At 48.8% G+C, this 23,508-nt stretch overlaps 1 protein-coding gene and 1 pseudogene across 2 annotated transcripts; both read right to left on the bottom strand.

The window, feature by feature from the left end:
* Nucleotides 1-4,970: 4,970 nt before the first annotated feature.
* Nucleotides 4,971-5,462, bottom strand: LOC308503443 (polyubiquitin). Its single transcript, XM_081062729.1, has one exon. The coding sequence runs from the start codon at nt 5,446-5,448 to the stop codon at nt 5,038-5,040; it is 411 nt and encodes a 136-aa protein (XP_080918855.1). The 5' UTR covers nt 5,449-5,462; the 3' UTR covers nt 4,971-5,037.
* An 8,828-nt stretch (nt 5,463-14,290) lies between these two features.
* Nucleotides 14,291-14,699, bottom strand: LOC308503982 (small ribosomal subunit protein uS19-like; annotated as a pseudogene). The gene has a single exon. The product of its transcript is annotated as a small ribosomal subunit protein uS19-like (transcript).
* Between the last annotated feature and the right edge of the window lie 8,809 nt (nt 14,700-23,508).

The following is a 23,508-nucleotide window of genomic DNA, read 5'->3' as shown; positions in this document are numbered from 1 at the left end:
TCAGCAGGGGCGTGATAAGTCTTCATGGAAGAAGCTCCCAACACCAGAATTTGTATTTCTTTTGAAGTGTTTATAATTCTTGTTTTCTTTTGTTAACTTTACATTTTGAAATAATTTCAAATTATAGAAAAGTTACAAGAATAGTATTATACATAGAACTCTGGTGTACCCTGCACCTAGGTTCCCCATTTGTTTACATTTCAGCTCATTGGCCTGGTCATTCTGTTCTCTTTCCCCTTTTTCCACCCACTTATTCATCCATCTACCTGTCCATCCATCCACTTGTTCATCTGTCCATCTATCCAGCCATCAATCCATTCATCCATCCATCCACCCCCATCTACTTGTCCATCGGTCCAGTCACCCATCCATCCACCCGCCCACTCGCCCACCTGCCCATCCAGTGACCCGCCCACCCACCCATCCATCCATCCATCCGTTTAATAAGTAGGTTGAAGACAGTGTGTCCCATGACCCACCCCTAGATACGTGTGTTTATTTCCTAAAAAGAGGTCTTTCTATGCAGCCACAGTGTGCCCATCAAAATCAAGAAATTAACATTGGGAAAATACTACTATGTAATCCACAAATCCTTTTCAAATTTTGTTGATGGTCTTAAAAATGTCTTTTGACCCCTCCATCTCTCTGGCCCAGGACCCACTGTTTATTTGTCATGCCTCTTCAGTCCTCTGTACCTCAGTCTTACTTTTCATGACCTTGCTTTATTGCAGTATTTCATGGCGCTGGTCTGGAACTGAACCCACAATAGCTCCGAGGTCTGCCTGTGTAACAGTATGCAGTTGGGGATTCCTGTGTAACCAACGGGTTCTCCTCCTTTATTGTCATTTATCTTGATGTTCAAATTAACCCAGATTTGGCCAGTTTGAGAACCTTTACTCTGGTTCCCGTTATTCTTTGAGCACTTCTTGCTTTCTGATGATGAGAGCTCCAGGCTTATCTTGCACTCCCCCAACCCCAGCCTCAGAAGCAGCCATTTCTCCAAGGTAACCGGTTTCTTTTAGTTGAGAATGGTACTTAGAAACCAACATCTGGGCGTGAGGTGTGCCCCTCGTTCCTGGGTGTCAGGGCTCTGGACCCTCTTAGGTCAAGGAAGAGTGAGTGTGACATACATGTGTGTACACATCTCTATATCTTTTATTAAGAGCCATGATTTCACCCCAGTGCCGTCAATGATAGTCCAAAGCAGGAAAACGTGTCCAGGATTAAGAGTTTTCTAAGTTCTCCAGAACCTGGCCATCAAAGTGTAAGCTTACGGGCAAGGATTCTCCTTCCTCCAAGTGTGTCAACTCCTGCAAATGCCTCTCCCTTTCTGCCCCAGTGTCAACAAGAGGTCTTAGTCACACCACCCACCACACCCACGTTTTTGAAAGCTAATAATGAATGCTTGGCACAGTGAAATGCCTCTGGCAAACAAAGACCCTGGAGAACTGGAATCAGGTTCGATGACCCGGAAGAAGATGGTAACTCTTAGCTAATAGCACTGGGGAGTGGAGCAGCCGTGGTAAACCAATTGTCTGCTGAGGAAGCCCTTGAGTACACAGGTATACGTGCTGTCAACCGTCGTGAGCGCCGGGAGACTGACTGGTGGCTGCCCTCTGCCCCACAGCAACTTCAGAAGGACGCTGTACCAGAGCCCAACGTTTCCTAAGATCTATAGGTCATGGAGTCATGAAGTGATAGAACCAGAAGGGACACTATTCATGGGTCAGGTGTCCAACCACTGCTCTCGGAGAGTGTGGTTTCAGGTGTGTGTCAGGGAGACGTGCGGACAACACTGAGGAGGCCCCTGAGCCTGGAGGCCACGTCTCTCAATTAGCAGGAAGTGAGGAGAGATGGGCATAAAGAGAAGGTGTTACTCAGATGTGGGTTCTCCGTGCTCAGCTGAATGAAGTTGTGAACAGTGGCAGGAACAAAGCCAAGACTGGGGCTGACCTTTGCGACGACTGTTGGCCTGGTGTCCCCGACCTGGACATCCTGGTCAGTGACAGTGGCCCTCATGGGGATGAGTGAGGAGAGGCACTGACTGGGTGGTCTGTTTCACACCGTGGTACTAGTCACTGCTTTAGGTCCCATGGCAAAGAAAAATGTACTGCTTCATAAAATGCCGTGTCAGGAATGGCTGGATCTAGGTGTTCACACAGTGTCACCTTTCTTCAATGTTGGTTTCACTAATGGGCAGGTGCCTTGCAAAAAATGGCCCTGACATCTCCAAGCTTAAACAACAAACTCAAGCATGCCAGTAGAGAACTTCATCCCCTCTTCCCAAACCCCAAATTAAACAATTCATAGGTTCTTTCTTAGACTCTTTATTTTCTCCCCATATTTTAACAGCTCTGAGAGTTATGGCATCTTACAATGGAAATGGGCATCATTTTTTCGCTTTTGGAGGTATTTTAGATAGCAATACAATTTATAATTCATGGCATCTCAGAATTGATGCAATCTGGTGGCCTGTCTGCCTGGCTGTGCTCCTTCCCAAAACCAGCTGGGGTAGACACAGGGAGAGAATGTTCCGGTCGACCAGACTGGGTCAGGCTGGTTGATCTCACCCCTAAATGTGGCGAGTGGTTTTTTCCTAGAGGAAAAATCAGGCTGCTCTTACTGGAAAATCAGGAGCCTGGAGGTTTGAAGCAGCCTCCGTCCCTCTGTGGCAACCCAAAAGAATGCAGTCTCTGTGGTGTCTTCCTCCTGTGTCATGGCCTGGCCCCAGTGGTGCCACTGGAAAAACGAGACGCAGCTAAGGTGGCACCTGGTGGGAATGTGAGGGAGGCCAGTGGGGAGATGGCCCCAGCTCGGGGAGAAAGCTGACGCGGGGGTGGCAGCTTCCTCCTCCGCTGGCCGTGGCCAGGGGACCTCCGTTTTCTTGCTGTCTTTCCTGGGTGACTGGAGAACGAGGCTGGGCATAGTGAAAGCCTGCTAGTGAATGAAGGCCAGCCAGCTGCGCAGAGACCGGAATTCTCCCTCGTCTCTGCCTCTCCTGCACCTCTCAGGGACACAGCTGACCAAGGAGGAAGGACTTGGCATGTGAGGGCTGCCCTGCTTGGCACAGAGCAATGTGAAACCTCCATCTTGGTCTTTGGGGGGAAGGGAGAGGGATGGCACTAGAGCTGTCAAGGACAGAGGGTGGCCTCGTGCTGTCCACGCGCCCAAATACGAGGCGTGGCCTGAGCTGGTCTTTCCAAGGCGGAGGGAAAGCATGGACAGGGGAGCAAAGCCATTCATGCTGAAGGAGCATGCTGGGGAGGGCGTGAGGGTGGGGTGTGTGCCAAGGAAAGAGCTTGTACACACCCTTTCACAGTCATGGCAGAAGATTTGCTGGGGTTCTCCTTCAGCCAGTGTCGGGCACAGGTGTGTTTGGTGAGCCGACCTGGTACGCCGGAGGAAGCATTTCCCAGCCCGATGGGGGCTGTGTCTGGGTGTTGTCACCGTGGACCAGCCAGGGCCTGGATGGCACCTTGTGGGGAGGTGGTGTGGGTCCGTCTGCTGGCCGCATGGTCTGCGAACTATTTGCTCTTGGTCCACAACGAGAGAAGCACAGACAATGAGCAGCAGGCATTGGAACATTGATAGCCATTTGGTAGAGCAGTTTTACGACTGTTAAATCTGACAGTCATAATGTGACTCTTCAGTGGGTTTGAGATTGTGAAAGGAGAGAAAAAAATGGGAGAGAAATGACGACTGCTGAGAGTATGCCAGGAGCAGGAAGGCCCAGACCTCTCCCACCCTGCACAGCCAGGTGGGCCTTTCTCCCCGTCCCCACTGCATCAAAGATGGGACACGTTTGAATCAGCTGTGCCTGGACCCAATGACTCCAGGGTTACCTGGAGTAGTGGTGCGGGGAGGAGCTCAGTGAGAGGAAGGAGGGCCATTCTATGTACTTGGAAGTGGGGAATGCCCCTCCCCCACCCCTGCAGCCTCCCTCCCTTCTGTCAGACCCAGCACCTCTAAGCAGGAAAACACCTACAGCCCTGACACTTTAAGGTCCCCACCCCCATCCTGCAGTGACACTCACCCATTGCTAAGCCCCGCCCATGCACACAGGGTTTCCGAACATCTATTTCTAACTCATGTCTGGAAAATAAACCGAGCCCAGTAGACACAAAGAGCTACCCTCACACCACCCCCAACCAACCCAACAAGCAGAGAAGAAAATCAGAAAAAGTACGGATCAGGGGAAGACTTTTAAAAATCTACAATTATCTCGAGAGAAAAGAGACGATTTTAAATAAATGGAAACCAGAACAGTAGTGTGCGTGTGTGTGTGGGGGAGGGCGTGAACATTTAGAGAACAGAAATTGAAAAAAATTGTTTAATGTGATGAGAGAAATAAAACTCTCAAAAGAAGGGAAGAAGGTCAGAATCATTCCAGGAGGCCCACATCTCGATGCTGGGAGTTCCAGAAACAGAGAAAGAAGAAACTTCCCAAACTAAAGGACAGGAATCTCAGGTAGAGAAGCCACCGTGTGCCATGACTGGGAGGGCAGCCATCCAAAGCATAGTGCCCAGAATGTCAGAATGGGGACGGAGAGGTGACCGCAAAGCTTCCAGGGGGCTGGGGGTGATTCCAAATCAGAAGCTGCAGACATCTACACAGCAAAGGAGATGCTAGAAGACAGAGAACAGCACCATCGATATTCTGAGAAAGTGAGTTCTTCTAGAACTTTCAATTTCCTCCTTTAATTCTCCACTTCCTGTTCACCTTCCCATCTTTTTATCTCCCTGTGCTCCTTTCTGCATAATCGACCTCTAAAGAAAAGCTGTGTCTTATAGTTGCTGAGTGGAGCTGACGTTGGGATACTGGGGCTGCATCTAATCTGTGGTTAACCTGCCCACTGAGATCTTTATTTCACTATCGTTTTCATTTCTAAAAGGGCCATTTCATTCCTTCTGAATCTGCCTTTCCCCCCAGTGCTGTCTGTGTTCAATTCCTTGTTTTACATCTACAATCATTTTTTTTTTTTTTTGGGAATGCAACAACTTTATTGAAACAAAAGTGCAATTAAACTTGTTGAAAGCTTAAAAGAAGGAACTTAAGACACCTCCCCTCAAGCGCAGGACCAGGTGCAGAGTAGACTCTTTCTGGATGTTGTAGTCGGACAGAGTGCGTCCATCTTCCAGCTGTTTCCCGGCAAAGATCAACCTCTGCTGGTCAGGGGGGATGCCCTCTTTGTCTTGGATCTTGGCCTTGACGTTCTCGATGGTGTCACTGGGCTCCACCTCCAGGGTGATGGTCTTACCGGTCAAGGTCTTCACGAAGATCTGCATGCCCCCTCTGAGACGGAGGACCAGGTGCAGCGTGGACTCTTTCTGGATGTTGTAGTCGGACAGAGTGCGTCCATCTTCCAGCTGTTTCCCGGCAAAGATCAACCTCTGCTGGTCAGGGGGGATGCCCTCTTTGTCTTGGATCTTGGCCTTGACATTCTCCATGGTGTCACTGGGCTCCACCTCCAGGACATCTACAATCATTTTAAACACGCCTGCTTAAGCTATTGTCTGATAATCCTGTTTCCTGAGGTCCTTGGCGGTCTTGTTTCTCTGTTTATTGGGTCCGCTGGGGGATTATTTTTTGTGCAGTTTATAATTTTGGATTGTGAGCTCATTTTCAGCAGGGCTCTACCTGTGGGAATCTTTTGTGTCTGGGCTGAGAATGTGTCTTTACTAAGAGAGTTTGTGTTTGTAAGACTCCCAGGTGTATTGCCAGCCTGTGGTCACTTTTATGCTAGTTTTAGGGCTCTGTGGTCCCAGTTGATGCAGATTGTATACATTTAAATCCCAAACCTGAAGAGGACAGACCCATTACTACAGGTTCTCAAGGTTTAGTTTTGCTTTTTTTTCCACCCATGGCACAGGCTGAGACAGATACCCTTTTGGGTCTTCTCCCTTAGCTGATGGGTAGATATATTCCCCGGGGGGAGTGGCCTTCAGGGGTGTCACTTAGAGTGGCCTGCCTGCCATGGGCCCGGCCTCATCTCCTGTCTCTGGGATGTTCAAACCAAGCTCCCCTGGTAGTTTCAGGCTGAAGCAGTGTGTTCACCAGGCTGGTCTTCATTTCTCTCTTCTCTTTCAGGCCCTGGAGATTTCATTGCCTTTCTTTCTCGTGTGTTTAGCTAAAGGATTCTTCTATTTGATGCGACATTTCTAGGTGTGTATTAGGAAAGTTTCCAGTTTAGTCGACCCAGTTAAAGGGCAGATCTAATTAAACTGACCTAGTCATCGTGATACATAAACAGTGAATTTTTATTTCATCGTCAATGATTACTTAACTACACTGGGTGGCTGTGGGTGTGGGTGGGGTCGTTGTGAGAGAGCTAAATCTCCATCTTCCACAGTCGGAAATCAAACCTAAAATATTGAACAGGAGAAGTGAACAGACAGCTGGGCAAGCATGCGATGGGTGAGAACACTAGGAGAAAGGGCTGAGCTTGCAGTGTGGCCACCCTGCTGGAGGAGAGCTGGATCTGGGGGAAGCAAGCAGACGGACAGGGGACGACTCTATTTTGTTTCCTTGTCTTGAATCTTGGACTTTTTACGTGGTGTATTCTTACTGATTTGATTTAAAAACAGACGCATTATCATGGCAGCGATGGGAAATGCTGCCTACTCGTGTTTGCTGATGACAGGCGCAGGAATGAGCGAAGAGGAGGGAGTGATGGTGGGAGACCCCTCTCTCTGAGGGCTCCCAAATCACAGGACTCAGGGGGACCTGTCTTCACTTTTCGGGAAGCTGCCTTGAGTTTCGACATCGATTCTTCAGCAGCTCCCTAGTGCCAGCGACTGGTGCCGAGAATTGTACGACTTTCCCAATGGAAGACAGAGGAGGCACACACGTGGTGCCTCAGTTGATGTGCAGCTTAACTGACCCCAAAGACCTGCCCACTGAGTTAAAGCCGACTGATCGACTTAGCAATGAATCCACACCGAGTTCTCTTTCCATGCAAACAAACCTCAATGGCCCGTGGTGGCTTCTGGGAAGGCAGCATTACCAGGAATACCCCTTCTGGTTCTTTGGTGCTGAGGAATTGGGTGGGGCTCCCCTAATGAGCTAGTTCCTCCCGATCACCTGCCTCCACCCAGGCTGTGTTCTAGCCTCCCCAGGAAGCAAAGGCTTTTGCCTCGGAGTGCAGAGGCTCCAACTTTGACCTCTCTCTGGTGGCCCTAACAAGGTTTCCTCTGGTGGCCCCAACCAGGTTTCCTCTGGTGGCCCCAGCACCTGGACAAACCTGACTATTCCACGTGGCCTTGGTGGGCAGCGGAAGGTGGCTGGGCCCCACCTCTGACAACACCGCCTGCAGCCTGGTTTGCTGGGTGTTGCCCAACCTATTAAGTTGAGTGGAGCACACCTTTCATTTCCTTCCATGGGACGTTTGTCATGATGGTGTCCGTTGCAGGGAGATCTTGCTCTCAGATCTGGCCCTGCTGTTCCTGACCTGGTACTCTTGGTCAAGTTATGATGCCGAAAACTGATGGCGTCCAAAGTTTTATGAACTATGAAACCTATTGGAGGTACAGACCCCTGTCCCACTGCAGACGGGGACTCAAGTCAGGACGTAGCAGCACTATCCAGAACAGCCCCAAGTGGCAACAGCCCAGACGCCCACCGGCGCACGAATGGATGAGCAGAGTGGGGCCCATCCATACGATGGAATAGCATCCAGCCATAAAGAGGGATCGTCCTGATGCCTGCTTCAGTGTGGGTGGGCCTCTAAGTGGTTACGCTCAGTGACAGATGACAGACACCAAAAGTCACCCACTGCATGACTCCATTCATATGAAATGTCCAGAACAGGCAGATCCATGAGGCAGACTGGTGGTTGCTGAGGGGCTGGGGGAGAGGGCGATGGGAGTGGGGTTTACTTTGGAGGGATGGACATGCTATGCAACGAGACACAGGTGGTCGCACAGCACTGCAAGTGGACGAAACGCCACTCGTTACTCCCTTTTCAAAGGGCTAATTTTATGTCGTGTGCAATTCAAGTAATTAAAAAATGCAATTAACTTCAAGAAAAAAAAAAAAGGCTCCCAACAGAAGCAAGTCCTAGGACTGCCAGGACCCGAGGACACCAGCAAATGGCTGCTTGTTTATGCCACTTGTCCTGTTGGCTAATGAGAGCGGCTCACCCTCGGAACCGAGCCCCCTTCCAGTTACAGGAGAGTCGCGTTACACTGAGCATCCAGGTAAACGCAGGGACCAAAGGGCAGCTTCCGCAGGACGCAGGATGCAGAGTTGGGGCCAGCTGGGTGCTGGGTCCTACTTCGTCTGGAGAGGAGCGCTGGGAGGGAAGGAGTTAATGCAAACAACCACACAGCCCCAAGGTTGCCAAGTCGCCAGAACCGCTTCTACTTATCCGGGCACATTTTTCCTTCATTTATCAAAGCCAGTGGCAGCCTGTTGGGACCTGCCACAGGAAATTGCCACCTGGACCGACCTGAGCGTGGCCTTCCTGAGTAGGAGGCCTCCACCTTGCAGGTAGCCTCCTTATTGCCCTGACCTCACAGCTGGCCTCTCCTCCTCTTTCAACCCAGGGGAGGGGCTCCTTGTGGTCCCAAGATCCCACGAGCCTGCTGGAGTCAGGGGCTAATGTGCCCTGACCTTGTTCCTTAAGACTGAGGCCAATGTCAGCGTTCCCGGGAGATGAGGAGGACGTGATCATCCTGTCTCTGTCAGCTGAGCAGCAGGGGCAGTGGGAGGGGCCTGGACTTTGGCTTTTCCTGCACAGGGAGGCCCATGGTCAAATGCACCAGGCCTTGGTGTCAGGGAGACCTGGGGCTGAGTCCTGCTACGTGACTGCAGTGCCCTCCACGGCTGTTAACCACGGAGGGTTAAATCTGCCCTGGCCTCCCCTTTCCCACACCGACCTGTCCTTTCCCCACCTCTACCTCTGGCACCCATGTCCCCCCAGCCACTGAGGCTTGGGCATCGTCAGTCTCCCTCGGCCTTGCCCAGCTCTGTCTCTGCCTCCTAACTGCTTCTAGAACTTGCCCTCTGCTCTCTGTTCTTCCTACCAGGCCTCAGCCCACAGTTAGCTACCTCTCTAGAGCATTTCCTGGGACACCCCTGTGACCTTCACATTCTCCATCTGATACAGGAGACCTCAGCTAACCCTGGGCTCTGCTCTGGGCCCCACCAGCCTTCTGGCTTAAGGCCCTCGAGGAGGGGGCACGCCTGGTCCTGGAGGGGGTATCGTCTTGCCTGTCTCCACTTGGCTCTTGCAATTCTCTCTTGGGGTGTCCTTCACGTCCTCTCTGCCACAAACAAAGCAAAGGCCACCCACCCCTCAGGACACCTGTCACCTCCTCCAAGAAGTGGTCCCAGTCCCTCCATCCAGGCAGGAGTCGCTCTTCTCCTGGTCTGGCAGCATTTTGCCAGGCCTTCTGGTGGCATGAAATTTCATTCTGCTTCTTGTGGTTACTTGTGAAAAGAAATAAAGAAGAGGAGGAGAAAGGAAGGGAAGACGGGGAAGAGAGGGAAAGAGGGAGGGAGGCAGGAGGGAGGGAGGAGGGAGGGCAGAACAGAGCTCAGACCACCTGAGGACCATTTTCATTCCACCCACTTAAGGGAATTGATTTTATTCCATCTTCACAGCTGCGCACAGACCAGGCGGGTCTGTAGGCTCCCAGCTGTGCTCTCAGGCTGGGCCCTGCAGCCTCTGGGGGAGGGAGACAGTTCTCTGGGGAGGCCCAGGCTGGCCCCATCGGTCACTGCCTGTGCTGTGCTGTGTGACATGCAGACAGGAGGTGGGGACCGAGGTCTGTAGAGGCCTGAGAGCCTGGACTTCCTCAGGCAGCACTGGCCTGGAGGCTGCCGCTGTGAGACCCCACTGGGTCTCCGAGAGGCCCATGACTTGGCCAATTCATGGGGCCCTTAGGAAATTGAGAAAAGGCAATTCTGAGCTCCAGGACCCTCACAGGAGACCAGCATGCGTAAAGAGGAAGGGTGCTTGGTTAGAAAATAGAGTCAAGTTTCTGTGAGCCATCGCAGGGGTTTGGGGTGTTCGTTCACAGAAGGGACATGCCCCAAAGACATGGGACCTACTGGCGCCTCCCTGACCTCAAGGATCGGCCCATCCTGGGCTGCAGCCCCCTGGGGAACATAGCTTGACCTTGTCCAGAGGTTGGGGCCTCTCATTACCTGCACCCCTCCCCCATCAGAAGAGCTAGCGCCTGACCAAATGCATGATGGGAGCATCGGATGCCAGCACTCGGAGGGACCTGGTGCCCCAATTTAGAGGTGATATGACTGAGGCCAGAGAGAGGCGAGGCTGAGGCCCAAGGTCAAGAGCTATCCTGTGGCAGAGCCAGGGGTGGAGGTCAGGCCACCTGCCACCTGCCAGCCATCGCTCTCAGATGGCGTCATCCATTGTCAGGCCACTGGTGTGTCTTGCGCACCCCAAGGGCATGTGCGAGCCGCAAACAGGTGGCAAGACACAGCCAGTCCTTGCAAACGAAGATGGAACAATCGCCAAGCAGCGCCGTTTTGTTAAAGCTCTTTGCAGGTTCAGCAAATGAAAATACAGGACGGAAAGGAATACAGGTCACCCAGGTACGCTCGAATTTCAGATAAATAGTGAGTCACTTTTTAGTGTAAGTATGTCCCCAACGTTGCATGAGACATACTAAAAAGTTATCCGTAATAGTTTATTCATTTTTAATTAAAATGTAAACTCTCAATTTTACTAATATTTCATTTGAAATTTTTATTAAAAATTATTTGTAATTATTTGTAATTTTTTTAGAATAATTATATCCCAAATATTGTATGGGACTTATAAAAGTGTATGAATCGTGCATGAATATTTATAATTTATACTTATACTTATTATTTATGAATATTTATACTAACAAATTGTTTGCTCTTTATCTGAAATTCACAATTAACAGTGCCCTGTATCAAAACCGGCCACCTGACCTACAGGACATCTCCCGAGGAATGCTTGGTTCTTTGAAAAGTGGAAAACCTTGCTTTTAAACGCTGCAGAATTTGGGTTTTTCCCACAGGTTTTACTGCAACCCACAGATCCTGTAAAGGAATGATATTCCTACAAACTAAACTATCTATCTGATTTAAGATGCTTTACCTTACAGCTCTTGTATAAATAAAAAAGCAAAGCGACTTTCAATACAATTTTTTTTATTAGTTTCAGGTGTACAAAGCAATACACTACTTAGACGTTTACACCCCTCACAAAGTGATAATCCCCCCAATCTACTGCCCCTCCGACACCGTGTATACGGAGCTGTTACAATCCCATTGACTCTATTCCTTATGCTGTGCTCCACATCCTGTGACTGTAATTATAGTTGACATTCAATATTACTCTACTTCAGCTTCAGGTGCACAGCGCAGTGGTCAGCCATCTACACAATCTATGAAGTGACCCCCCTGATAAGTCCAGTACCCACCTGGCACCCCACATAATCTTTACAACATTATTGATTATATTCCCCATACTGTATTTCATACGCCCACGACTATATTGTGACAACAAATTTGTGCTTTCTAATCCCCTCACCTTCTCCCCATCCCCATCCCCCTCCCATCTAGCAGCCATCAGTTTGTTTTCCCATATGTCTCTAAGTCTAGTTCCATTTTGTTTGCTCATTTATTCTGTTCTTTAGATTCTACATGTAAGTGAGATCATATGGTATTTGTCTTTCTCGGTCTGACTTATTTCACTTAGAATAATATTCTCTAGGTCCGTCCATGTTGTTGCAAATGGTAAGATTTCATTCTTTTTTATGGCTGAGTAATATGCCGTTATATAAATGTACCACAGTTTCTTAATCCAGTGTCATCTATTGATGGACATTATGGTTGTTTCCATATCTTGGCTATTGTGAATAGTGCAGCAATAAACATAGAGATGCATATATTTTTTCGAATTAGTGTTTTGAATTTCTTTGGATAAATACCCAGGACTGGAATTGCTGGGTCATAAGGTATTTTTAATTTTTTGAGGAACCTCCATATTGTTTTCCATAGCGGCTGCACCAATTTGCAATCCCACCAGCAGTGCGTGAGTGTTGTTCTGTTTTCTCAACATCCTCACCAACACTTGTTGTTTGTTAATTTATTGGTGATAGCCATTCGATTTATTGATGATAGCCATTCTGACTGGGTTGAGGTGGTATCTCATTGAGGTTTTCATTTCCATTTCTCTGATGATTAGTGATGTTGAGCATCTTTTCATATGTCCATTGGCCATTTGTATGTCCTCTTTGGAGAAATGTCTCTGCATTTCCTCTGCCCATTTTTTAATTGGGTTTTTAATTGGGTTTGTTTTTCTGGTGTTGAATTCTATGAGTTGTTGTTTTTTTTTTTAAATAAATTTTGGATATTAACCCCTTATCAGATGTATCATTGGCAAATATCTTCTCCCATTCAGTAAGATGCCTTTTGTTGATGGTTTCCTTTGCTGTGAAAAAACTTTTTAGTTTGATGTAGTCCCATTTGTTTAGTTTTTCTATTGTTTCCCTTACCTGAAGGGATATATCAGTAAAAATATTAGTAAGGGTAATATCTGAGAGTTTATTTCCTATATTTTCTTGTAGGAGTTTTATGGTTCTGGGTGTTACACTTAAATCTTTAATCCATTTTGAGTTTATTCTTGTATTGGTGTCAGAAGTTGGTCCAGTTTCATTTTTTTTGCATGTACCTGTCCAGTTTTTCCAGCACCATTTATTAAATAGACTGCCTTTATCCCAGTGTAAATTCTTGCTTCCTTTGTCATAGATTAAATGACCATATAGGCATGGGTTTATTTCTGGGCTCTTTATTCTGTTTCATTGATCTATGTGTCTATTTTTATTCCAATACTGTAGCCTTGATGTCAGGTAGTGTGATACCTCCCATTTTGTTCTTATTTCTCAAGATTGCCATGGCAATTCAGGGTCTTTTATGGTTCCATATAAATTTTAGGATTATTTGTTCTAATTCTGTGAAAAATATCATTGGTAATTTGATAGGGATTGCATTGAATCCATATATTGCCTAAGGTAGTATGGACATTTTAACTATATTAATTCTTCTTATCCATGAGCATCGTACATGTTTCCATTTATTTGTATCTTCTTTAATTTCTCCCTTCAATGTCTCATAATTTTCTGAGGTACAGGTCTTTTACTTCCTTGGTTAAATTTATTCCTAGGTATTTTATTGTTTTTGAAGCAATTGTAAATGTGATTGTTTTCTTAATTTCTCCTTCTGATAGTTTGTTATTGGTGTACACAAATGCAACTGATTTCTGAATATTAATTTTATATCCTGATACTTTACTAAATTCATTTATCAGTTCCAATATTTTTTGTGTGGAATCTTTGGGGTTTCCTATTTTTGTATCATGTCATCTGTATATAATGACAATTTTACTTCTTCCTTTCTAATTTGGATGCCTTTTATTTCTTTCTTTTGTCTGATTGCTGTGGTTAGAACTTCCAGCACTATGTTGAATAGAAGTGGAGATAGTGGGCAACCTTGCCTTGTTCCTGATCTTAGAGGGAATGGTTTTAGCTTTTCCTCATTGAGTGTGATGTTAGCTGTGGGTTTATCATCTATGGCCTTTATTATGTTGAGATATGATTCCTCTATTCCCACTTTCTTAAGGGTTTTTATCATAAATGGCTGCTGGATTTTGTCAAATGCTTTTTCTGCATCTATTGATATGACCATATGCTTTTTACTCTTCATTTTGTTAATATGGTGTATCACATTAATTGATTTGTAGATAGTGAACCACCCTTGCATACCAGGAGTGAATCCCACTTGATCATGGTGAATGATCTTTTTAATGTGTTGCTGAATTCTGTTCGCTAATATTTTGTTGAGGATTTTTGCATCTATGTTCATTAGGGATATCGGCCTGTAGTCTTCTTTTTTTGTAATGTCTTTGTCTGGTAGGGGTAATAGTGGCCTCATAAAACGAGCTCACGAGCCTTCTCTCCTTCTGGGTTTTTTGGAATAGTGTGAGGAGAATAGGTGATACTTCTTTTTAAAATGTTTGGTAAAATTCACCTGTGAAACCATCTGGTCCATCTGGACTTTTGTTTGTTTGGAGCTTGTTAATTACTGATTCAATTTCATTGGTAATAATTGGTCCATTCAGATTTCTGTTTCTTCTTGATTCAGCCTTGGAAGATTGCATGCTTCTATGAATTTATGCGTTTCTTCCCAACTGTCTAATTTGTTGGCGTGTGGTTGCTCGTACTATTTTCTTTTTTCTTTTTCTTTTTTCTTTTTCTTCAAGAGGAGTCTGTGCCTTTATTGCCTGGCAGGCTACTTGAGAGAAATGAAGCGGGAGGAGTGGGTGGCCCCAATACCAGGCCGGCCATGCTTCCCGGGCCTGTAGGTGATGGAGAACTCGCCCAGGAAGTGGCCGATCATCTCAGGCTTGATCTCCACCTGGTTGAAGGTCTTGCCGTTGTCGACGCCCACCAGGCTCCCCACCATCTCGGGCAGGACGATCATGTCCCTCAGGTGCGTCTTCTCCATGGGCGGGGCCTCCTTGTTGGCCTTGCGCAGGCGCTTCAGCAGGGCGTGCTGCTTCCTCCGCAGGCCCCTGTTCAGCCAACGCCGCCACGCACTGTGCAGCTGCTTGAGCTGCTGGTAGGACATGTCCAGCAGCTGGTCCAGGTCCACGCCGCGGTAGGTGAACTTGCTTCTTCTTCTGCTCCACTTCCGCCATCTTGCGAGGTCTTCAGAAAGGACCACCCACCCTCTCGTAGTATTTTCTTAACATTTTCTGTGTTTTGGTGGTGTCTGCTGTCACTTCCCCTCTTTCATTTCTGATTGTATTCATTTGGGTCCTCTGTCTCTCTCTTTTTTTTCGATGAGTCTGGCTAAAGGTTTGTCAACTTTGTTTATCTTTTCAAAAAAACAGTTCTTGGTTTTATTGATTTTTTTATATATATAAATATTTTTATTGGGGACTATTGGGGAACAGTGTGTTTCTCCAGGGCCCATCAGCTCCAAGTCATTGTCCTTCAATCTAGTTGTGGAGGGCGCAGCTCAGCTCCAAGTCCAGTCGCCGTTTTCAATTTTAGTTGCAGGGGGTGCAGCCCCCCATCCCATGTGGGAATTGAACCCACACCCTTGTTGCTGAAAGCAAACGTCCTAACCAACTGAGCCACCCGGCTGCCCCTCTAGCAGCTCAGCGGTAGCTCCTTGTGGAGGGCGCAGCTCACTGGCCTCTGTGGGAATCAAACCGGCAACCCTGTTGTTCAGAGCTCGCATTCTACCAACTGAGCCATCCAGCAGCCCCGGTTTCATTGATCTTTTGTGTTGTTTTTTTTTGGTCTCTATTTTGTTTATTTCCACTCTGATCTTTATTTCGTAAAGTCAGTACCATTTTAAGTACCATTCAAGTTAAAAGCATTGCTCGTCCTGGCAGATTTTGCCTCGCTGTGATGGTTTCTGGCAGTGATGACTCAGTTTCCCTCCCTTCTATCTGTTCTCTCGTCAAAATACAAGCCACCTGCATGGTGTGGGGGGACCAGACCTTTAACGTGGAAGCCTGCTCTGCTCTTTTCTCCCTGGACTGCTCCTGTCAAGGTTGTATGGCATAGATCCTGCACGACAGACCTGTTCCACTGAGGTTTGCTGGACTTGGAAGTAGTGAAGGGAGCAGGGCCCAGCCAGTTGTCCATTGAGCCTGGATAAATTGGCCATGAGCCCCACAAGGCTCTAGCAGAGAGCAGGTGGCTTTCAGGGTCCTGAAGACATAAAGGGTCCAGTCGTCACTCTTGAGGCCCTGCCAGAGGGGGCAGGGGTGTGAGTAGAATCTGGTTCCCTGGTCTGGGTCTTGAAGGCAGAGCTCAGCAAGCTGTTTTCATGTGTACCATCATGCCACACTGAGACCTTTCGCAGTTCCTGAGTCCCCAGCTGTAAATCCAGGGAGTTAGCGCGGGGGCCTGTAGGGTCCCATCTACGTCTACAACTAGATTACCGGAGCTCAGAGGCTGTGCTGTGAGAGGAGAGTGTGGAAGTTTAATGGAGGAGAGGAAACTAGCGGGGAGAGGGGCAGGGCTGAGTGCATGCTGGGGGTGGAGAGACTGGGGTGCATGGCTTCTGAGACATGTTGTCATAGACCTAGTGGCTTCAAACCACACAGACTCATCATTCTACAGCGCTGGTTGGAAGTCTGAAATGGGCCTCAGTGGGACAAAATCAGGGGGTTAGCAGGGCTGATTTCTCCCGGGGCTCTAAGGACGAGTCCTTTCCTTGTGTTTCTCAGCATCTAGGGGCCTCCCACCTTCCCTGGCCGTCAGCCTCTTCCTCCATCTTCAAAGCCAGCAATTGCATCGCTCCCACCACTGCTTCCGACTTCACGTCTCCTCCTCCCCGTTGTGAGGGCCCTGTGATGACATTCGCCCCGCCTAAATAATTCAGGATAATCTCGCCAGCTCAATTAAGATCCTTAACTGAACCACAGATGCAAAGTCCCTGTTGCCACATAAAGTATGATACACAGGTTCGAAGGATTTGGATGTCATCATCTTTGGGGGCCCTTACTGTGCCCACCACCCGAGAGCAGAGAAATGGCACATGAACGATGCTTGATGAACATGTGTTGAGAGGCAGGATAAGTGATGGGATGAAGCCAGGTGTAGGCTCCACTGTCTGTCCAGGACATACAAAGAGCGTCTGTTTCCGGAGGCGCGGGGTGGACAGTGAGCTCCGGGGGTACCTCCTAAGCATTTCTTCCCGCCGGCCAGCTGCACTGCATGGTGTCAGCAGGTTGGAGAATTCTAGAAATGGGGCTTGTGCACCTCTGGCCCTGCTGCCTAGGTCCAGTCACGGGGAGAGGGAGATTGGGTGCAGGCTTCCCCCTGGGTATGCTAAGCCAATCCTCTCCGTAGTGGGGCCCCCTTGGCCAGGGGTGTCTCGAGGCTCCCCTGCTGAGAAACTCCCAGGACAGAGGCAGGACCTGTGAGGACAAGGACGGTGGCCCTGGACAGGCCTGTCTTCCTGCCCTTAGGGAAAGAATTAGTGACTGGGCTATTGTGTGCGAATGATAATAATTAGGCCATTAAAGACAAGGGCCTGAGAAAATGCCTCCCTCTTCCCTCCCCCAGGACTGAACCTTGAGCCCCACCAAAACTCCACCTCTTCTGCAGGTGTCCTGGTCTCCATGGCGACCAGGTATCATTTCACAAACAGAAAGTTATGGTGTGTGGGAATGGCGAGATGAGGAAATCATGGGGCAAAGTTTTCATTTACAGCACCTTGGTCTGAAGGTATCAGGCCAGGTCTCAGAGACTAATTCTACTCAGAATGACTAAGTATAGAGAGTGGGAACAACAAGCTGGCCTCCTGACTCTTTGCCTGTCAGCCCAGTGGCTCTGGTCACAGGGTGCCTCTCTTAGGATGCTTTTGGCCATAAAATAATTGAATTCCTAACTCTCAGAGGCCAAAGCAACACTTTCAATTGTCTCATAAAGTGTAGAGGGAGGGCACTGAGTTAGTGAGATTTTCTTGGTTTTCCCCACAGTGGCAAAATGGCAGGGGCTCCAGCCATCACATCCTCCCAGGACAACATCCAACGCAGAAAGGAGGGAGGGGCAGGTGGTAAAGGGGCTTCTCTTCTTGCAGCTCTTTAATTATAGAATCCTACCTTGTCCAGAAGCCCTAAGTGACATCACCTTTCTTCCCATTGGCTGGACTGAGTCTCCCAGCCACTCCTGGACATTTAAGCACTTTAAAGAAAAGGAGACAAGTGGCAGAGGGCTTCCTGAAGTCTGGCTCTGCAGCAGACAGCTGTGACCCCTCCCCACCACGCACACACATATGCTCATGCACACACACATGCACATACACGCATACACACACACATGCACACACATTTGTCTGTGCGGTTCCCACAAGATGGGACTGACCCCTTCTCAGAAGCGATTACAGGAGCGAAGCCTGAGTCAGCCAGACGCTTCCCCCAGTGCCAGGGACTGAGTGAGGTAGGCTAGAGGATGGTTCCCAGGACCTTTCCTGGCAGTCTCTGGAAGGAGGTGCCGGCTGGAGGTACCTAGTGGCCAGGATAGAGCCGAGAGCTTCCGGCCCATCGTCCTTCCAGGTGAAGACAGTGGCTGGAGAGGATACAGGGTCTCCGCTGTTTCCTCCGGCCAGCTTGAGGAGGATTTCATCTGTTGCACCCAGGGAGAACACCTCAACATGTTGTCTCTCTTTGTAGACATTGTTCTAAGCAGGTGGATACGTGTGCTTTTCCCTAAATAAGTGGGGTCTGAATCCCCACACTGTCTTCTTTCAGGAAGAAGTGGTGACCCTTTCTCTTGCCGGGGACACCCTGCACCAGAGTTGTGGTGGCACTCCACTGCACACGCACACAGCTGGCTCGCCTTGCCCTGTCCTCTCCTGTACATGGAGAGTCTTCCTCATCGCATTGTCGGCAGCAGCCTTCACTGGAGTTTTGGGGCGCCTGGAAGGCAGCCCCACCTACCACCCCCACAGTCCTCATACAGGAGCTGGCAACTCGGGAACTGGCGCCCCAGCCGCTTTCCCCACCACTGTCCTCATCGCAGCCGTTCTTATAAGAAAGGGGGTGCCTAGAGGGGGCAGAGGTACTTTTGAGTTAACTGGTGAGCTCTTGGGGTCACCTCGCTACCCCCTCCCCTCCTCGCCTTCCTCCCCACGTCACCCCTGTAAACCTCCCCCACCATCTCCCATACAGGAGCTCCAGCCTGACATCTGACAAGCGGACACAGTCTGTCTGCTCTGGGGAGGGTGGAGGGAGGGGGAGGACCCCAGTGGGGAGGAGGCTTGTCTTAACTCTGCTGCACCTTGGACGCTGGAAAGTCACTCAGCTGCTTTGTGCCTCAGTTTGGCGTAGAGGCCTCCAAGGTGGCCCTCAGGTGACGTCCTTCCTGGGACAAACTGCCCAGTTTGTGAGAATGTGTTCCATATTGTTTCTTACATGGGGCCAGTTAGGAGCCAAGGCTCCAGCGCCCGCAGCTGCCGGGTCGCTGACCCCGTGAGATCCTGGGTGCTCACGCAGGTGCTGTGAGCAGGACCTCAGTGGAGCACACGGGGGCCTGGCATGGGGTCTTGCTGTCTCGGGCTCCAGGAGGCAGATGGGCAGCCATTCCCACCCCATTCTAGAAGAGAGGAAACGGAGGCGGGTCAGGGCAAGCTGCTGTGTGTATGTGTGTGTGTGTGTGTGTGTGTGTGTATGTGTGTGTATGTGTGTGTATGTGTGTGTGTATGTGTGTGTGTATGTGTGTGTGTATGTGTGTGTATGTGTGTGTGTGTGTATGTGTGTGTGTGTGTATGTGTGTGTGTGTGTGTGTGTGTGTGGTGTCCACGCGGTCTTGGGAAGCTGGGGCTTGAGCTCTCACTGGCTCTGCACCCCCACCCTGGTGCTGGGAAGTGGGCCCTCTGGTTAAGGGGTCTCCACTCCCTGTGGGAGGTCCTGGAGGGGACACCGAGCAGCCGTGGGGCAGGAGGTATGGTTCCTGGCGGTGGAAATGATCTGGTGCTGCTTGCATTTGTCCTGGGTGACCCTGACCTCCCTGTGACAGGGAACAGTCCCTGGAGTGGGAGGGGCGGAGTACCCTAGGAGGTGACCTTGGAAAGGCATGTGCAGACGGAACCAGGGTGGGAACTGGGTGGCTGCGGTTCCTTTCCCACCTGGAGACCCAGGCACCACGCAGGGTCTGGAGCCCACATGTCAGAGCAGGACTTGGAGCGGCTGTGGGGACACCCCAATGTTGGTGGGCGCCAGGCCTCATCAGACCCCCAGACTCCCTCATGGGGGTTAATTACTCATGTGACCCTGAGACCAAAGTCCTCTTGTCCCCAACCCCATGCCACAGATGCTGCCCGTCTGACTGAGGGGCCAAGGAGGAGAGAACAATTATTTATTGTAATCATTAAAATATTTTCTGTGAAATAGATACTGGTTGAAGAAAATCAGCAAACATAGTATTGAATAACCAAGAAAATCGAAACCACCTGTAAACCCACTAACCAGAGATAAGGGCTAGTGACAGTTTTGTGTATTTCTGTCCAGGGAGTCATTTTCCTGAGCACAGTTCAGTCTGTGTCCCCCTAGGAAATCAGAAAGCGCTCTAAATGTTTAAAGCGTGCTGTGTTTAATGCAGGTGGTTGTGGGGTTTGTTGCAGGACAGAAGCACAAAACAGCTTCGGGGGTGGCAGTAAGCTTTCCAGAACACCCAGTTAAATGTGAATTCTCGATAAACAGCACATACGTTTTTAGTATAAGTGCATCCCATGCAATATTGGCTTATTTGAAATTCAAGTTCAAATTTAACGGGGCAACCTGTGTTTTATTTGTTGGAGATCAGCATGCCCCGGGGGCCCGTGCCTCTCCCTCTGGCTGGAGAGATGAAGGGAAGGGTGTCGCCAGGGACCGAGAGCTGAGGCACCACCCCCCACCATTTCCCAAAAGCTAGAACAGGAGGCCTGTTTGGTGGGGGCCGGAGCTCGAGGCCATGGACCATATGCTGCAGGTACATGAGGCCCCAAACAGAACACTTGCCCCTTCTCTACCCTCCAGCTCTGGCCAGAGCCTCCCTTGTCAGCCCAGCCACAGCCAGCCGCCTGGGCAGCCTGGGAGAAGCCAGGCGCAGGGCTCAGCCCCTGGGAAGAGTGGTGAGGATGGATCCAGGACGGACGCTGCAGTGGCCTGCTCAGCAGCCAGACGCCCTGGTCACAGGCTGCTCCTTACACATCGTCTGCGATGGACGGGTCGTTAGCTGCACGTTATTACAGAGCATGATGAACGCACTTGGCCATTCCAGAATTGTGTGCTCAGGAACCAGATATCCCACCGTAACTCTGTGGGGCAGAGGACCCCAGAGAAGCCTCAGCACCCTTTCTTGGAGACGATATCAGTGGCTTTGTGGTCAGTTTCCATCCCGGTTTCCTAATCAGAAGCTGCTCCCAGTTCCCCAGGCTCCGGGGCAGGGTGGTGGCCACTTCTTGCCTTTAACCTTGAGGGAACATTGCCCACTCCCCTGGGAAGGTCGCCGACCTCGGGGTGTTCTGGCTTTCCATGTGCTGGGGAACCCATCAATCAAGACTGCCATTCCAGGGTCCGTGTCCTGCTTCCCCAGACAGACAGCTGGACTGAAGTTAGACCCAAACTGCTTTCCAGACAAATCACCAAAAAGGTGTCAGCTCTCTTTCATTTAACGTTATTACCACTTCACTTTGGCACTGCTGTGATTTGGTGCCCAAGCTCTGTGTTTTAATGCCCTGTGTCCTGTCTGCCTGGTGTGTTTTATCTATCTATCTATCTATCTATCTATCTATCTATCTATCTATCTATCTATCTATCTATCTATCATCTATTTATTTTTTCAGTAAAATTATATTTATTGATAGGTCAAAGCATTTCAAATATTAATTGTTAGGTGAACTGCCCCATGTATGAATGCATTCACTGAGCTGTTCTTTAATGTTAACCAAAGTTGGCATCTTGGGAAATTGTTGCTCTATTTGCTTTTTGAATAGTTTGAGATTATTTTTCACATAACAATTTAGGATTGTGGACTTTAAAGTACTACCATGTTTCTCCGAAAATAAGACCGGGTCTTATGTTAATTTTTGCTCCAAAAGATACATTAGGGCTTATGTTCAGGGGATGTCCTACTGAAAAATCATGCTAGGGCTTATTTTCCGGTTAGGTCTTATTTTCAGTGAAACACCGTATGTAAGGCATTTTCTTTATAATTCAGTTCTATTCATAGCAAAGACTTTCTGAGATATACAGTTCTATAACTGACCATATTTTTCTCCTTTCACTTTGATTATCAAGGAGCTTAAATACAAAAATGAAGTCCTGTTTTACATACCCTGTTATAGCTTACATATTAGAATTATTATTTTTTAGACATTTATCATTTATATCTCTCATGCAGTAATAACCCCCCTCCCGTTATCTACTACCCCTCTGATATTGCATATCAGAGGAAATGTAATGGCTATTACATTTCCACTGTCTCTATTCCTAATGCTGTACTCCGCTTCTTGTAAGTATGTACATACATATATATACATATATATATACATATATATATATATAAAATTATAGTTGGCATTCATTATTGTTCAGCTTCAGGTGTCCAGTGCAGTGATCAGGCATCTACACTATCCCTGAGGTGGTCTCCCTAATAGGACAAGTGTCCATCGGATACCCTACAAAATCTTTATAACATGATTGGTTACATTCCCCAAACTGACTTTCGTATCCCCGTGGCCATCTTGTGGTTACTGACTGTGCTTTCTAATCCCTGGTGTGTTTTACTGACTCTAACCACAGACATGAACCAGGCGTGGCGGAGCAGAGGGCTTCTTCGTCTTCCCACTGTTCTCTCCTCCCTTTTGTCCCCTCTTCTCCTCTATTAGGAAATAGGCAGGTCTATGGCTCGAGTGATGTGCCCCGAATAAGATATGTTGGGGTTCTGGGCCCCATACCTGAGAATGTGTCCTTGGTTGGAGACAGGGTCTTCACAGAGGTGATCACATTAAAATGAGGGCAATGGGGTGGCCTAACCCAATATAAGGGCTGGCGTCCTTATAAAAAGGGGACATTTGGTCAGAGACAGACACACAGAGGGAGACGCTGTGAGACAGAGAGAAGACGGCGGCCATGTGACCACAGCGATGTGTCTACCAGCCAGGGGTGCTGAGGACAGTGAGCAAACGCCAGACCTTGGAAGAGGCACAGAGGGACCGTCCCCAAAAGCCACCAGGGAGTGTATGGCCCTGTCGACACCTTGATTTTGGAGTCTCTAGAGGACGTTTCTGTTGTTTAAGCTCCCAGTTTGTGGCACTTACTAAGGCAGCCCTGAGAAATGGACCTGGGGAGTTACTTCACCATGTGAAGTCATGGTGGAAACAGCGTCTTTTCAAGTACTCCCTTGAACAAGGGGTAATATACCCAGCTGCCTGTTCTAGTTTATGAAACAGTGGCACATCTATCAAAACTGAGAAACTGAGTATGTTTTCAGGACTCAGACGGTTTGCTTGCGGAGAACTTGTCTTTCAAAATGAAGAATGCCTTATAGACCACAATGATAACTTACTTTATCTATATTATCCCTGATTTCGTTTTGCTCAGAAACAACAAGCACATGCATTTCAATGTTACGGCATTTGAAAAACAAGCATTTGGTTAGCTACCTTTCCAGGACTTGGTGGCAACCACGGTCTCACCCGACCTGCTGTTGGCAAGCATTTGGAGCCATGGTACAGGCTTCCTGCAGCCACCATCCAGCTCTGAAAGCTTCCCTCTACCCACAGAAGGCTGCGTGGGGGCATTCACAGCGATTCCATTGTCAACATGGGCTGATACCTGGCGTGGAAAATATGATGGCGTTGGTTCCGGCTGCAGGTTGGAACTATTTTTAGCAGCTGGACTGGCCAGTAGGCGGCCCGTGGGTTGTCTCCATGCAGGGTAGAGGGAGGCACAGGGCCTTCCCTGGAAGCCCTCCAGTGAAGAAAGAGCCCCCACACTGTAG

The sequence above is a fragment of the Rhinolophus hipposideros genome (assembly GCF_964194185.1).
Source record: "Rhinolophus hipposideros genome assembly, chromosome: 2".
NCBI classification, from domain to species: Eukaryota; Metazoa; Chordata; class Mammalia; order Chiroptera; family Rhinolophidae; genus Rhinolophus; species Rhinolophus hipposideros.
Note: the sequence above shows the minus strand (reverse complement) of the source record. Positions and strands in the feature narration are given on the sequence as shown.

Bases quoted from the DNA above. Each gene is read 5' to 3' on its own strand.
- LOC308503443 (XM_081062729.1), bottom strand. From the start codon at position 5,448: ATGGAGAATGTCAAGGCCAAGATCCAAGACAAAGAGGGCATCCCCCCT.